Here is a 12,670-nt window from a genome sequence, read left to right as displayed (position 1 = left end):
CTGGTTCATAGGTTGATGCTCAACCACTGAGCCACACTGGCCGGGCATTAATGCAACTTTATCTCTTCCTTCTAGTACCTGAACCGCAACGTGGTGCACAGTGTCCGCCGCGAGCACTTCAGCTTCAGTCCCCGCATGCCTGTTGGAGATTTCTTTGAAGAGAGAGACACACCAGAGGTACAGACCCAAGGGTTAAATACACTTTTGTCCCTGAGAAAGGGTTGGTAGATAGGCTGCAACTTTCTTTTTGTGGGGTTTGGAGGTTCCGGGGCATTGAATGGTTCAGAGCACCAGGAGACTTGCACTGACTCCCTCCCATAGTAACTGTTCCTCATTATCTTAGGGCTTGCGGTGGATACAGCTGTCAGCAGAGGAGATCCCGTCTAGGATTCAGGCAATTACTGGGAAACGGGGCCGACCTCGAAACACTGAGAATGCCAAGACCAAGGAAGCTCCCAAGGTGAAACGGGGCCGAGGTCGGCCACCCAAGGCCAAAATCACTGAGCTATTGAATAAGACAGACAACCGCTTCCTAAAGAAACTGGAGGCCCAAGGTACAGTGCTAGTTCTCGTTTATCTTTTCCATTTACGGTTAACATTCTCTATGAATATATACATTTTAATATATTTTTATTGAATTCATAGAGGAAAGGAGAGAGAGATAGAAACATCAATGATGAGAGAGAATCATTGATTGGCTACTTCCTGCACACCCTATATTGGGGATCAAGCCCAAAATCTAGGCATATGCCCTTGACCGGAAATTGAACCCAGGACCCTTCACTCTGCAGGCCCATCCACTGAGCCAAACCAGCTAGGGCTCAATATTTTTGTTTGTTTGTTAAGTTTTAGGTGTCCAGCATAGCGGTTAGACAATTATATAATTTATGAAATAAATTTTTTACCTACCTGGCATTGTACAGAGTTATTACAATATTATTGACTGTATCCCCATGCCAGTGATTTTCAACCTTTTTCATCTCTTGGCACCAGCTCTTTGATGGCACTTTTTTAACGACTAGTTTCTTGCATTGCTCTTACTAGTGGAGCCTTGTGCAGTCCCCAAATGTGATGAGAGAAGAGGGCTTTCATGTCCTTTTTACTGTCTTTTCAGCTTTTTATCTTACTGATGTGGGTTATATACTCTTACTTTACTCATTGCTGCCATCATGGAGGTTCAGAATTCATATCTGAATCCAAAAGATAATTGGCACTGTTTTAGTGGGATAGATAGGTAGAAAATGTCTAATATTTTAATAATTATTAACATTTACCCTGATATAGTATGAAAAATTTGAAAAAATGTGTAGTCTTCTGACTCCTAATTAAAAGTTCCAGCTCTGCTAGTTTCTGACTGTGTGACCTAGAACCAGTCACTTATATTTTAATAGATAGAAGCCTAAAGTGGTTCATCTGCAGATAGTATCTGTCCAACCTACAGGATTGTTGTACAGATGTGGTAGTGTTTCTTTGCCAGAATAGAATAGGTACTATTATATCAGAAACCTCCATTCTAAAACATTCTGTTGTTTGCAGAATCACATTTAATATTCAGTTTTTCAAAGGGGAAGAAATGTAAATCTTTCTATAGAGCAAGACATAGGAACTGAGCATGAACAGCAGCTCTGTCAGTATTGAACTCATTGCACCGAGATGTCCATTACTCGGGCCCTTCTTTCTTGGTTAATCGTTACTTCCAAGTCTGGAGACCACTGTCTTTCCCTGGCAATTTGATTTTCTGTTTCTATTCTCCGCTCTAAAATCAAGTCTGTAGGTTGCTGCCCTTGTCAAATAGTAGGGAGATGGTTAGGCTATGAGGCTACTCTGCCATCGTGGCCTTTAGGACCCCTTCTTAAGCAAAGCAGACTGTTCCAGAGGCTGGTACTGGGCCAAAGATACCAATTGAGTTCTTTGTTCTACTCCCATAGCAGGTGCCTCTTCTACATTGGCCCCAACCTCAACATTTTATTTTGTATACTTAAAACAACAACAACAACAACAGAAAGTCCTTAACAGTGTGCCTTCGTTGGTTGGTGTATTGCTTTGTGCACCAAAAGATTGCCTGTTCAATTCCTGCTCGGCACATGCCTGGGTTGTGGGCTCCATCCCCAGTGTGGGTGTGCAAGAGGCAGCCGATCAACATTTTGCTCTCATATCAATATCCACCCCCCCTTCCCCTCTCTCCCTTCCTCTGTTTCAAAAAATAAAATTTTAAATCTCTTAAAAATAAATAAAGAAATAAAATATATCTTTAAATCACACACATACACAACTTCTAGATTCTCCAGGGAGTTGCTTGGGAAAACCCGCTTTGTGATACGCATATGTTGCTCTGAATGATGGAGATTCATTTGCCTGCTTCACTCTTTATTTTTCTGTCTGTGCTCACAGAAGCACTGAATGAGGACGATAAAGCAAAGATGAATAAAATCAAGAAGAAGATGAAGCAGAAGATTCAACGTGGAGAGTGTCAGACTACTACCCAAGGGCAGGTGAGGGACATCAGAGATCACACAGTGGGTTAACATTTCCTGTTAACCAGTTCTTTTCTACATCTGGCAACCTCCATGTAGTAAGCACACCTTGATTACGTGGAATTTTGAGGGGGATGACTTAGGGAATTGGGCTTGTTCAAAACTAATGTGGGCATCTCCAGGGTGAGAGAAAGAATCCATTGCCAACCCCTTATCCCATCTCTCACCTCTCCTCCCCAGCATCCTTGTCTTTTTGGAATCCTAGCCCAAGCAGAGATGCTTTCAGAGTTTGAGGAGAAATGACTTCCCTTATGGTTTACAGGCCAGAAACAAGCGGAAACAAGAGACCAAGAGCTTAAAGCAGAAGGAAGCTAAGAAGAAATCCAAGGTAGGTGCATGTACACACAAGTATAACTTTGAAGTCACCACACTTATTTTGCAAGACATATGAGTTGGTCTTTTTTATAGTTGTTTCTGAGCTCTGGGGTGGGAGGAAGGGGAATAGGGAAGGGTGGTGACTGGAATTTTTATGGCACTGTTGATTCCTCTCTCCCTTGTGTGGATAGGCTGAGAAGGTAAAGACAAAGCAGGACAAACTGAAGGAAAAGGTCAAGAGGGAGAAGAAGGAGAAGGTAAAAACGAAGGAAAAGGAGGAGGTGGCCAAAGCCAAGCCAGCCTGTAAAGCCGATAAAACGCAGGTCATGAAGAGATGCTTGGAGGAGCGGCAGAGGCAGCAGATGATCTTGGAGGAGATGAAGAAGCCCACAGAGGATATGTGTCTGACTGACCACCAGGTAGTGAGGGCTCCCGGGTCCTGCAGGGGCCAGTTATGAAGACACTTCGATTAAAGGAAGGACCTCCTAGATACCCAAACGGTTGTCCTCCAGTCTTTGACAGAACCCGCTTCCACTTTTATCTTTACAGCCTCTGCCTGACTTCGCACACATCCCTGGTCTGATCCTGCCTAGCGAGGCCTTCTCAGACTGCTTGACCATTGTGGAGTTCCTGCACAGCTTTGGCAAGGTGCTGGGCTTCGACCCTGCCAAAGATGTACCCAGCTTAGGGGTCCTGCAAGAGGGACTTCTGTATCAAGGCGACAGCGTGGGCGAGGTGCAAGATCTGCTGGTGCGGCTCCTGAAGGCTGCACTCTACGACCCTGGCTTGCCCTCCCACTGCCAGGTGAGGTCTTTTCCGAGGTAGCTGGGAGGGCTGGGACCCAGTGCTCTCTCTCAGTCTTTCTCTTTCAGTTAAACTTACGAAAGCCCCTTCCTAAAGTGATCGGGACAAATGAAGAGAGAATTTGTTTTCCTTGTATTCTTTCCTTCTGTTTCATTTTTCTTCCTGACCTCCCTCTGCTTATTTTGTTCATTCTTCTTTTACTGCTTTTCTTTTGCACCTTTGTCCTCTCTCATCTCGTCCTAGCAACTTTCATTCTTTTCCTATCTTAGCTCCAGTTCTCTCCTGTATTTTCCTCTTCCAGATTCATGCAACTTGAGCTGTTCTTTCTCTCCTAACTTCCATTATGTTCTCCAAACAGTCCTTAAAGATCTTGGGGGAAAAGGTGTCGGAGATCCCACTGACGAGAGACAACGTATCTGAGATCCTGCGCTGCTTCCTCATGGCATACGGAGTGGAGCCGGTCCTCTGTGACAGCCTGCGCACCCAGCCTTTTCAGGCCCAGCCCCCCCAGCAGAAAGCTGCCGTCCTGGCCTTCCTTGTACATGAGCTCAATGGCTCTACCCTCATCATCAAGTGAGGAGCAGGGCTGGGGACGGTTATTGTATGCCCGGGTCAGAAATGGACAGGGAGGGGTCAGCCATCTAGAGTCCTGGGCGATGTGTATCCACTGCCAGGCTCTGGGGGTGCTGGAGTGGCCTGGGACTGAATCTTAGTGCCTCCACTGCCACCTGTTCAATCCAGGCTTTAGGCTGCAGCCTCCTTTTTTTTGAGCTTCCCTTTTTTGTGAGAGTTGCCAGTTTACCTCAAAATCCATTTCCTTTTCTCCTGCAGTGAGATTGACAAGACTCTGGAGAGTATGTCCAACTACAGGAAGAACAAGTGGATTGTGGAAGGCCGGCTCCGGAGGTAGGGAAAGGACAGAGGGAGGGTCCAGAGAGAGAAAGGGGGAAGCTTTTGCCCAGCATCTGATGCTTCTTAGTCCCTCCCCTGAGGTCGGAACCTTACCCCAGGACTCGGGATTCCAGGTATTCCTTTTGTGGTAATATCACATTCCTCACCACAGTTTCTCTTAATCTCTGTTTCAAGACTGAAAACTGCTCTGGCCAAGCGAACTGGGCGGGCTGAAGTGGAGATGCAGGGGCTGGAAGAAGGCCTAGGGCGGAGGCGCAGCTCTCGGATCATGGAGGAGACTAGTGGCCTGGAAGAGGAAGAAGAGGAGGAGAGCACAGCAGCTGTGCATGGCCGCAGGGGTCGAAGAGATGGAGAGGTACTAGCCTTAGACCGAGGAATATTGGAGTTGGGAAAGGGAATATAGTTGACTCTTAAACAACATGGGTTTACACTGTGCAGGTCCACTTCCACTCACACTTGGCTCAGTGGATAGAGCAGCAGCCAGCAGACCAAGGGGTCACCGGTTTGATTCCAGTCAAGGGCACCTACTGTGGTTGCAGGCTCCTCCCTGGTCCAGGCCCTGGTCGGGGCTCGTTCCGGAAGCAACCAGTTGATGTGTTTCCCTCACATCAATGTTTCTCTTTTCCTCTCTCTTCCTCTCTCCCTAAAAATCAATGGAAAAATATCCTGAGATGAGGAGTAGCAATAATAATAAAATAAATGAATAATCATACAGTCTGCCCTCCATATACATGGGCTTTATATCTACGGATTCAACCAATTTTGGATTGAAAACTACATATTTTCAATCCGAGGTTGGGTGTATGTATTATTTTACATGAGAGACTTGAGCTTATGTAGGATTTTGATATTTGTAGGGCGTCCTGGAAGCAATCCCCTGCAGATACCAAGGAACAATTGTTTAGTTTTGGAGGAGTAAAAAATTTTATGTGAATTTTTTTACTCTAGGGAGGGAGGGCGTCAACATTTTTGTTGTTAATCCTTATCTGAGGATATTTTCCCATTGATTTTTAGAGAGAGAGGAAGGACAAGGAGAGAGAGACACATCAATTGGTTGCCTCCTACACGAGCCCTAACAAGGACCAGGTTCATGCAACCGAGCTACATGCCTTTGACTGGAATCGAACCTGGGACCCTTCAGTCCATGGGCCGATGCTCTTTCCTCTGAGCCAAACCGGCTAGGTCTGGGTGTCGGCATTTTTAACTTGTCATTATTCACAAGTCAGAAGCATTTCTCTTTTTTAAATCTGATCGTCTTTTTCTCTTGTCCACTTGTTTCTTCTCCAGATTGATGTCACAGCATCTAGCATCCCAGAGCTAGAACGCCAGATAGAAAAACTCAGCAAGGTATTTTGCTTCTAACCTCCCAGGAGCTGGAGAAAGAGGTGGGGCGAGGATTGATCACCTTATGAGTTGGGCCCAGATGGTATCGATTTTATAGGGAAACTGAGAACGAGTGCTCTTTTCCCATATACTGAATGAAATCACCACTGTCACTCTGGAAATACGTTTTTTATTTATCTTCCTTTTCCATTGTCTACCCAGCGCCAGCTCTTCTTTCGAAAAAAGCTGCTTCACTCATCCCAGATGCTTCGGGCGTTCTCCTTGGGGCAGGACCGTTACAGACGCAGCTACTGGGTGCTGCCCTATTTGGCTGGCATCTTTGTGGAAGGAACAGAGGGGAGCTTAGGTAGGCGTGTCATGGGAGCCTGAATGGAGACCTATTGAACAAAAGTTCAGTAATTTCTTTGCCTAGTCCCTTAGGTATCTTTCATTTTATGAGAATCGGTATCCCATCGTGGTTAAAAGCATAGGCTGTATAGGAAGACTGCCTGTGTACCTGCTCTGCCATTTACCAGCTGTATACTTTAGTATTTCTTAATTTATCAAATGGAGATGATAATAGTATTATGTATTTCATAGGAGTATTGAGAGGTTTAAAATGAGTTAATGTTCTTAGATTAGAGCTTGACACATAGTTGGTTCTTCGTAAACATTAGCTTACAATTATACAGCTGCTGATTACTTGGGAGAATAGAATTTTCTTCCCAGATACTATTTTCATTGGCATATAAGTTCCAGTAGAATCTCATTAAGACCAAGAAAAAAAGAAAGTGTATATCCTGCATCTATACACCCTCTTTCTTTCCTCTTATATATCAGTGTATGTCTTAAGCTCTTTACTTTTCTTTACAGTTCCTGAGGATGTGATAAAGCAGGAACCTGACTCCTTAAAAGTGGCTTCCCCCTCAGCGCCCAGCCCAGCCTCCTTTTCTCTGAAGAGGGAATTAACTGGCTCCAGCACCTCTGCCAGTTCTCCTGCCCGGGCCCGAGGCCGACCTCGGAAAACTAAGCCTGAGTCTATGCAATCTAGGCACCTTAAATCTCCTGTCAGCTGTCAAGCTTCAGAAGAACCCCAAGTCCAACTTCAGCCCGAGACTCAACCCTACCCTCCACTTGAGGCTTATGCCCAGCCCCAGCTCCAGTCCCAGCCTCTAACCCATAATGGGCTCCTGGAGCCAGGAGGCTCCCTTCTGTCTCTGGGTCAGAGCCAGCATGACCTCAGCCAGTCAGCCTTCCTGTCTTGGCTGAGCCAGACTCAGAGCCACGGCTCCCTGCTGAGCAGCTCAGTCCTCACACCTGACAGCAGCCCTGGAAAACTGGATCCGACCACATCCCAGCCTCTGGAGGAGCCAGAGTCTGAAGAGGCAGAATCCAGCTCTGATTGTCAAGCCCCCTGGTGTAACTTCTCAGCCCAGATGCTCTGCAATGCTGCCCCTACACCACCCCCTGCGGTTTCTGAGGACCAGTCCACTCCCTCCCCTCAGCTGCCTATCTCCTCCAAGCCAGTAAGTAGCCAGAATTAGTGGTGTGCATTTGACTTCCTCTTGCCACAGGCTCCGTTGCCTGGCTGTGGACTGTTGCTAAGACTGGGGGAAGGGGTAGGTAGCCATTAGGGTCCCATAAACATGACAAAGCCCTCATCCCCTGTTTCCTCTCATGCACAGGTGAGTAGACCCGGGGCTGCCAGCCCCTGCTCTCCAGTGCAGCGCTCTTCCACCCCCCTGCCTGGGGGGGCTCCTAAGAGGCAAAAAGGAGACCCTGGCGAAACACCACAGAGTCCCAAAGGGCCGGGTCAACCAAAACGCAGAGGGAGACCTCCCAGCAAGTTCTTCAAACAGGTGGAGCAGCGTTACCTAAACCAGCTGACGGCCCAGCCTGTTCCTCCCGGTGAGCGCCCTTGGGGTGCCGCGGGGGTGATAGTGCTGCAGGAGTGGCGGCGGATGTGGACCGTGTGATTCATGCTGGTTCCCGTCCCAACCCACATCCACACATTCTGTCCACAGAGATGTGCTCAGGCTGGTGGTGGATCCGAGATCCTGAGACACTGGATGCCACGCTCAAGGCCCTGCACCCACGAGGCATCCGGGAGAAGGCCCTTCACAAACACCTCACTAAGCACAGGGACTTCTTGAAGGAAGTCTGCCTGCGGCCCTTAACTGGTAAGATGCGTGGACCCAGCCTGGGCCTCCCAGCCCAGGGCAGATGCTGAGTTGCTGCTGTAGACAGTGGCCTGATGGCCTTTCATTCTGTCTTCTGTCTTCTCAGATTCCATCTTTGAGCCCAGTCAGTTACCTGCTTTCCAAGAAGGGATTGTGAGCTGGTCCCCCAAAGAGAAGACGTATGAGACGGACCTGGCTGTGCTGCAAGGGGTCGAGGAGCTGGAGCAGCGGGTCATCCTGTCTGACCTGCAGATCCGGGTACATGGGCCGGCCCTGGGCAGGCGGTGTTGAAGGGAGGGCATTACTCTTTGGGAAGAATCCGTGGGTCTCTTCGTCATAAGTGATCTCCCGTGACCTTCATGGGTCACGTTTTTCTTTGTGCTTAATTTTCTTTACAAGGAAGAGTTTTATCCCTCTCATACCTGCAGGGCTGGACATGTCCTAGCGCAGACTCTGTTCGAGAAGACTTGGCCTACTGTGAGCATCTCCCCGACTCCCAGGAGGATATCACCTGGAGAGGTCGAGGCAGGGAAGGAATCGCGCCCCAGCGTAAGACCACCAACCCCCTGGACCTGGCCGTGATGCGCCTGGCCGCCCTGGAGCAGAATGTGGAGCGGCGGTACCTCCGGGAGCCCCTCTGGCCAGCTCACGAGGTTGTGCTGGAGAAGGCCCTGCTCAGCACCCCCGGTGCTGCCCCTGCGGGCACCGCTGCAGAGATGTGAGTGACCGCACCCATTCTTGGGCTTGGGAAGAAGTTTACTGGATTCTACTCACCCAGGATCGCCACTTTCTCCCTCCAGATCGTATGAGATCACCCCTCGCATTCGGGCCTGGCGCCAGACACTGGAGCGGTGTCGGAGTGCGGCGCAGGTGTGCTTGTGCCTGGGCCAGCTGGAGAGGTCCATTGCCTGGGAGAAGTCTGTCAACAAAGTGGTGAGAGGCTGGGAAGGCTGGGGAGCCAGTGGGTGGGGTCCCCGGCAGAAGGAGGGCTCACCTGCCTTCTCACAACCTTGGCCTAGACCTGTCTGGTGTGCCGGAAGGGTGACAATGATGAGTTTCTTCTGCTTTGTGACGGGTGTGACCGTGGCTGCCACATATACTGCCATCGGCCCAAGATGGAAACTGTTCCAGAGGGAGACTGGTTCTGTGCTGTCTGTCTGGCCCAGGTAAGCCTTCTGCTCTCTCGTTCCCACCCCTAAGCAGAGGTCAGAGACTTTCTTTCTCATCCTATTGACCACCAGCCCTACAAACACCACTTTTCCCCACGACACAATCTGTCCTGGGGAGATCTGAGTGCTCCGAGACCTTGGGTTCCTGAGTTCTGTTTCTCCTTTGGACAAGCCACATGGATTTTATAGCCTCACTTGCTTTCTTCTGTCAAGTGGGAGTGATTGCCTCCTGTATAGGGTCGTGTGAGTAAATCCCCATGCTGCCGGATGTGTCAAAGTATTGGGAAGCTTCTCGGTCACACTTAGACCCGTAGGAATTGTCATGAACTCTGGAGGGCACGCCAAGTACATCTGCAGATGTTGCTGATCTCACCTTTTTCTGCTCGTAGCAGGTAGAAGGAGAATTCGCTCAGAAGCCTGGCTTCCCAAAACGAGGCCAGAAGCGGAAAAGTGCTTACACGCTGAGCTTGCCAGAGGGCGATGGCCGCCAGCGCCGCGTGCTGCCGAGGGGCCGGGAGAGCCCCGCGCAGCCGCCTCGGTACTCGGAGGAGGGGCTGTCTCCGTCCAAGCGGCGTCGGCGCAACCATCACAGTGACCTCACGTTTTGCGAGTGAGTTGGGTGAATTCTGGGGACAATTGGCTCCACCTTCACCAGAGAAAAGGCTGGGAGGGTCAGTGCATTTGCTTTCTGAGATGCAGCCATCACTGTCTCTTTAACAACAGGATTATCTTGATGGAGATGGAGTCCCATGATGCAGCCTGGCCTTTTCTGGAGCCTGTGAACCCACGTTTGGTGAGCGGTTACCGGCGCATTATTAAAAACCCCATGGATTTTTCCACCATGCGGGAGCGGCTGCTCCGAGGAGGGTGAGTAGACCTCAGCACTCTCCTGATCCCTCTGACTGCTGTAACGCCCACCAGCTCACAGCGTGGCCTCCCCCGCAGGTACACCAGCTCCGAGGAGTTTGCGGCTGACGCGCTTCTGGTCTTCGACAACTGCCAGACCTTCAATGAGGACGACTCTGAAGTGGGCAAGGCCGGGCACATCATGCGCCGCTTCTTTGAGAGCCGCTGGGAGGAGTTCTATCAGGGAAAACAGGCCCCTCTGTGAGGCCCTGGGGGGGGGGGGGGGTCCCCGCGGCACCTCCCGCCCTCCACACAGACCTGCCATTCTCACCTGCTGAGCTGCCTGGGTCTCGACTCAAATCTGAGACATCTCTCTACGTGTCTCTGATATTTGACTCCACCTTTGGCAGCACCCTACATCCTCTATCCCTGCACCCTCTCTCCCTTTCCTCCTCCTGCTCCTCAGATGAGAGGGGCAGAAATGAGGTCCTTCTGGACTGAGAGCCAAAAAAAGACAGAAAAAAATAATTTTCCTTTCTGTTTATTTCCTAATTAAAAAGGAGGAGGAGGAAAGAAGTCCCTACTTCCTCTCCCAGCTCCCTCCCTGTGCACGCCCCAGCATTCTGGGGCTATTTAACAATAGCAATAGTTCTAGTGAATGTGTGAAACCGAGAAACACTCTGTACTGTGTGTGGACCCGCAGTGACGGCCAGTAAAGTGGACTTAATTCCCAAGTGTGTCGAGCCGGACACCGGGCCCTGAACATGCTGCTTCCATGTTCAGTCCCTTCCTTGATTCTCACTTTCTCTCAGTTTTTCACCTTCCCTCCCCTTCCCCCTTTCAGATTTTCTGTCATCCAATAATGTAAAACTATCGTGTACGGGTTCCTTCATTCTTTTCCAAATCTTTTTCCCTCAAAGGAAAAAAAAGTTCAGAGGTCCCTGTCTTTCTGTCCTCATCTTCGGCCGATAGCTATCCCCTCTCTCATGTGTTGGATGCTCCTCACATGCCGAGTTTCCTGCCTCTTCTGAAGCTCAGTAGCTGCGAGGGGACAGGGAGGCACCCTGGGCCCTGGGCCTTGCAGCCTCCTACCCCGCCTCTTCCCCAAACTCCCTCTCGGGAACTCCTCAGGGACAACTACTGCTGAGTTTGGGCGCACCCCAAGATGGACGCCAGGTAGCAATCTACTGGCCTGAGGTGTGTGTGCGTGCGTGCACACACGTGCGTGTGTGTGTGTGTGTGTGTGTGTGTGTATGTGTGTATGTGTGTGTGTGTGAGAGAGAGGGAGAGAGAGAGAGAGAGAGAGAAAGAGAGGACACTGTTAATTGTGCCCCTGTATTGTTTGAAGGCATCCATTCAATTTCCTCAACTATCTGTTTTTATTCCCATCTTTCCCATTGTTTCACACCATCGTATTTTTGTCTTTGGGAAACCACAGGAACAGTTTTTCTGGGTACAAGGCTGTGGCTCTTCTCTCTCTCCCAGTCATTTCTGTTCCAGCCTCTAAACTGTGCAATCTTTCAGCAGGAACTCCCTCTCCTTTCAGTAGCGTTGAGTCTTAAGCTTTTGCAGGGAGAGGGGTAGAACTGGATTTTCCCTAATCCCGTGAGCTTCTGGGGGTTTAGTTGTGCTTTCCTTCCCTATCGCCTCCCTCCCCCAGGACCCTTCCCTGCAGCAGAGAACCTGGAGCACAAAAGGAGGAGGGTTGGGGTCCACCGCTGCCTCCATGTGACTGTGTTCAAGCTGAGTCCCAACGCGTGAGAGGAAAGCTGAGCTCCCAGCTGTAGCCATGGGGCCCAGCCCCCTGCTTTCCTGCTCAGCAGAGCCCCTCCCATCAGAAATTACGGGTACTTGCACTGGGGAGGTGGCTGCTGGCGGCCCAAGCAGAGCGCTAAGGCACCCAGGAAATGTTCCGTTGGGAGAGGTGCCAGGTGGGGCGGAGCATTCCTTGTCCTGGCAGCACTGAATAGCCACGGGTGGGGGTGGGGCGCTGTAGGTCCCGGGGCAGCCCTTTCTGATTCCTTTATGCCCCTTCTCCCCCTAGCCTATTTCTAAAGTCGCCTTTTCTGTCAGAAAAACCTCAAAACCTTTAATTTTATTCGAGATTTTTTTTTAAATAAGAGGTGGATTGAAGAATATTTGAATTGACTTTATATTATGCATAAATATTTATATTTTATCTAAATAACTGTGCTGTAACAAGACTTTGTGTTAGTCAAACGTTTGAAACTGTTATAGTTGGGGCTCTTCTTCCCCATAGCAGTTTTCCCCGCTATAAAATGTGCTAGAGTAATCTTACTCTTGGAGGCGAGGTGCACAGGAGAGTGAAACCTCAGTTGTTCCTACTTTGTGTTCCTCTCCCAGCTCCCTCTCTCCCCCAGGGACCAGGCGCTTTTCCGTGGGTGGAGTCCCAGCTCCGTTTGAAGTGGGGGTTGTGGGGGAGGGGAGGGCATGATCAAAGGGGCCATTTCTCACTTTTCTTTCCTCCTCTTCGCTGCCCCTGAGCTACGTGGATTTTCTCTTGATAAATAAGAGTATTTGGTAGGGAAGGCAGGTTAAAAACACAAAACTCCCTGCTCCTGTGTTT

General features: G+C 49.7%; 1 protein-coding gene across 1 annotated transcript in view; it reads left to right on the top strand.

The window, feature by feature from the left end:
• The window catches only part of BAZ2A (bromodomain adjacent to zinc finger domain 2A), a 34,693-nt gene extending 24,095 nt beyond the window's left edge, over positions 1–10,598 (top strand). The window contains exons 10-30 of the mRNA XM_036457349.2: positions 76–177; positions 344–554; positions 2,392–2,492; positions 2,797–2,862; positions 3,041–3,268; positions 3,399–3,653; positions 4,012–4,226; positions 4,485–4,559; positions 4,740–4,920; positions 5,853–5,912; positions 6,111–6,255; positions 6,762–7,414; positions 7,574–7,796; positions 7,913–8,068; positions 8,175–8,326; positions 8,497–8,786; positions 8,869–9,001; positions 9,088–9,234; positions 9,627–9,847; positions 9,961–10,104; positions 10,183–10,598. Of these exons, the coding sequence (XP_036313242.1) occupies positions 76–177; positions 344–554; positions 2,392–2,492; positions 2,797–2,862; positions 3,041–3,268; positions 3,399–3,653; positions 4,012–4,226; positions 4,485–4,559; positions 4,740–4,920; positions 5,853–5,912; positions 6,111–6,255; positions 6,762–7,414; positions 7,574–7,796; positions 7,913–8,068; positions 8,175–8,326; positions 8,497–8,786; positions 8,869–9,001; positions 9,088–9,234; positions 9,627–9,847; positions 9,961–10,104; positions 10,183–10,348 (3,924 nt within the window). The 3' untranslated portion in view covers positions 10,349–10,598. The remainder of the gene's footprint in view (positions 1–75; positions 178–343; positions 555–2,391; positions 2,493–2,796; positions 2,863–3,040; positions 3,269–3,398; positions 3,654–4,011; positions 4,227–4,484; positions 4,560–4,739; positions 4,921–5,852; positions 5,913–6,110; positions 6,256–6,761; positions 7,415–7,573; positions 7,797–7,912; positions 8,069–8,174; positions 8,327–8,496; positions 8,787–8,868; positions 9,002–9,087; positions 9,235–9,626; positions 9,848–9,960; positions 10,105–10,182) is intronic.
• The last annotated feature ends 2,072 nt before the right edge of the window (positions 10,599–12,670 follow it).

This window comes from Pipistrellus kuhlii, unplaced genomic scaffold (genome assembly GCF_014108245.1).
Source record: "Pipistrellus kuhlii isolate mPipKuh1 unplaced genomic scaffold, mPipKuh1.p scaffold_m20_p_3, whole genome shotgun sequence".
NCBI lineage: Eukaryota > Metazoa > Chordata > Mammalia > Chiroptera > Vespertilionidae > Pipistrellus > Pipistrellus kuhlii.
The sequence above is the reverse complement of the archived record's forward strand: the minus strand, read 5'-3'. Positions and strand labels throughout refer to the sequence as shown.